The following is a 1,472-nucleotide window of genomic DNA, read 5'->3' as shown; positions in this document are numbered from 1 at the left end:
TTTATTTTATTCACACATTCCTTTCGTCACAGGAATAAATGACATTTCTTAAAATATATTAAAAGCACAAACCAGTTATTTTTAATTGTAATAATATTTTGCAATATTAGTTTTTACTGTATTTTTGATCAAACAAAAGTCGGTGAGCATAAGAAACCTTTTTCAAAATCTTCAAACATTTTGTAGACCCCAACATATAAATAAGAGAATATAAGTGAGTATTAAATATATAAGATATTTTATTTTAAATTGATATAAAATAAATTACATAAAAGGACTTTAACATTATTCATTTTCATTTCACTAAAATTGCCTGATATTTCTAGGTTTTCTATTACTATGGGAACTCTGAGGTACACTGAATGCAGAAAATGGAACGCTAACCTTCCCAGCAGCCATTAGGGAAAGAGCGAGCTGGAACCAGAGATGAAAGAGGAACAAATAAAGCATTATAAAAGATTAAACGTATCTCTCTGAAAAGTATATGCTGTGTTATAGAGGGTGGACAAAACATGGAACATTATATTCTTGGATTAAAGAAATAATATATTTTGTTATAAAGGACAGAAGATGGGTAAAGAGTAGTTTACACAATTATAATAATTATACAGAGGTACTGAGCAAATTTTAAAGGGTAAATAATATAGATATACAGAGAGGTACAGAGTGAGTGATCCAGAATAGACAGTGTATAAAATATAAATGGATTACAGAAAGGGTATAGAGTGTGTTATAGAGGACCATTATGGAGTGGTTCATTAAGTGCATTATATAAGGTAGAGAAACAAATAGCATAAAAGAATATTGGGAGGGTACAGAGTGTGTTAGAGGGTAGAGAAAGGGTATACAGCACTATAAAGGAATTAGGGAGACAATATAGACTGTTATGGAGAGGTACAGAGTGTATTACAGAAGACAAAACCGGGGTGTAAAGTATTATTATAGGGAAGGTATAGAGTGTGTTAGAGGATCCAGTAAAGATTATAGTCTTAAAAGGGTATTAAAATGGTGCGTTCTACTGCAGGTATGCTTACCATCTGTGGCTCTCAGGCTGTAGACGAGACCGATAGCTAGATAGCCTTTGGCCCTGAATTCAGCCGCCTTCTCACCCATATCAATCACTATTTTAGCAAAGCGCTCACCTTCTTCCAGCTAAAACACACAAATACACACCCCATGTCATCACCATCTCACTGTTCGTGGACGGTCTATCAGTAATGGATTTACAGAGTCGTAAACAGGTCAGGGTCAGCTCTCCGGTTGAGCCTGTGCATATTTCCCATGATTCCTCTTTCATTACCCAGTGCAGGTTTCCAATACACAGCTTGACGGCCAGCAGAGGAATGGTGGGATCATCCGGCTTTAGTCTCATACACTCCTTCAGTACCTTCACTGCTCGAGCCGACTACACACACAAACACCAAGATAAGAGTTATTACTAGCAGAGTATTACTAGTAGATTAATATATATA

At 35.4% G+C, this 1,472-nt stretch overlaps 1 protein-coding gene across 1 annotated transcript in view; it reads right to left on the bottom strand.

The window, feature by feature from the left end:
- LOC107668507 (tetratricopeptide repeat protein 7B-like) overlaps positions 1 to 1,472 on the bottom strand; it is a 42,428-nt gene that overhangs the window by 24,560 nt on the left and 16,396 nt on the right. Inside the window, exons 11-12 of the mRNA XM_016460398.1 lie at positions 1,301 to 1,407; positions 1,035 to 1,152 (exon numbers count right to left, since the gene is read on the bottom strand). Of these exons, the coding sequence (XP_016315884.1) occupies positions 1,035 to 1,152; positions 1,301 to 1,407 (225 nt within the window). The remainder of the gene's footprint in view (positions 1 to 1,034; positions 1,153 to 1,300; positions 1,408 to 1,472) is intronic.

Source organism: Sinocyclocheilus anshuiensis, unplaced genomic scaffold (assembly GCF_001515605.1).
Source record: "Sinocyclocheilus anshuiensis isolate Anshui unplaced genomic scaffold, SAMN03320099.WGS_v1.1 scaffold52, whole genome shotgun sequence".
Taxonomy (NCBI): domain Eukaryota; kingdom Metazoa; phylum Chordata; class Actinopteri; order Cypriniformes; family Cyprinidae; genus Sinocyclocheilus; species Sinocyclocheilus anshuiensis.
This window is presented reverse-complemented; position numbering and strand designations above follow the sequence as displayed.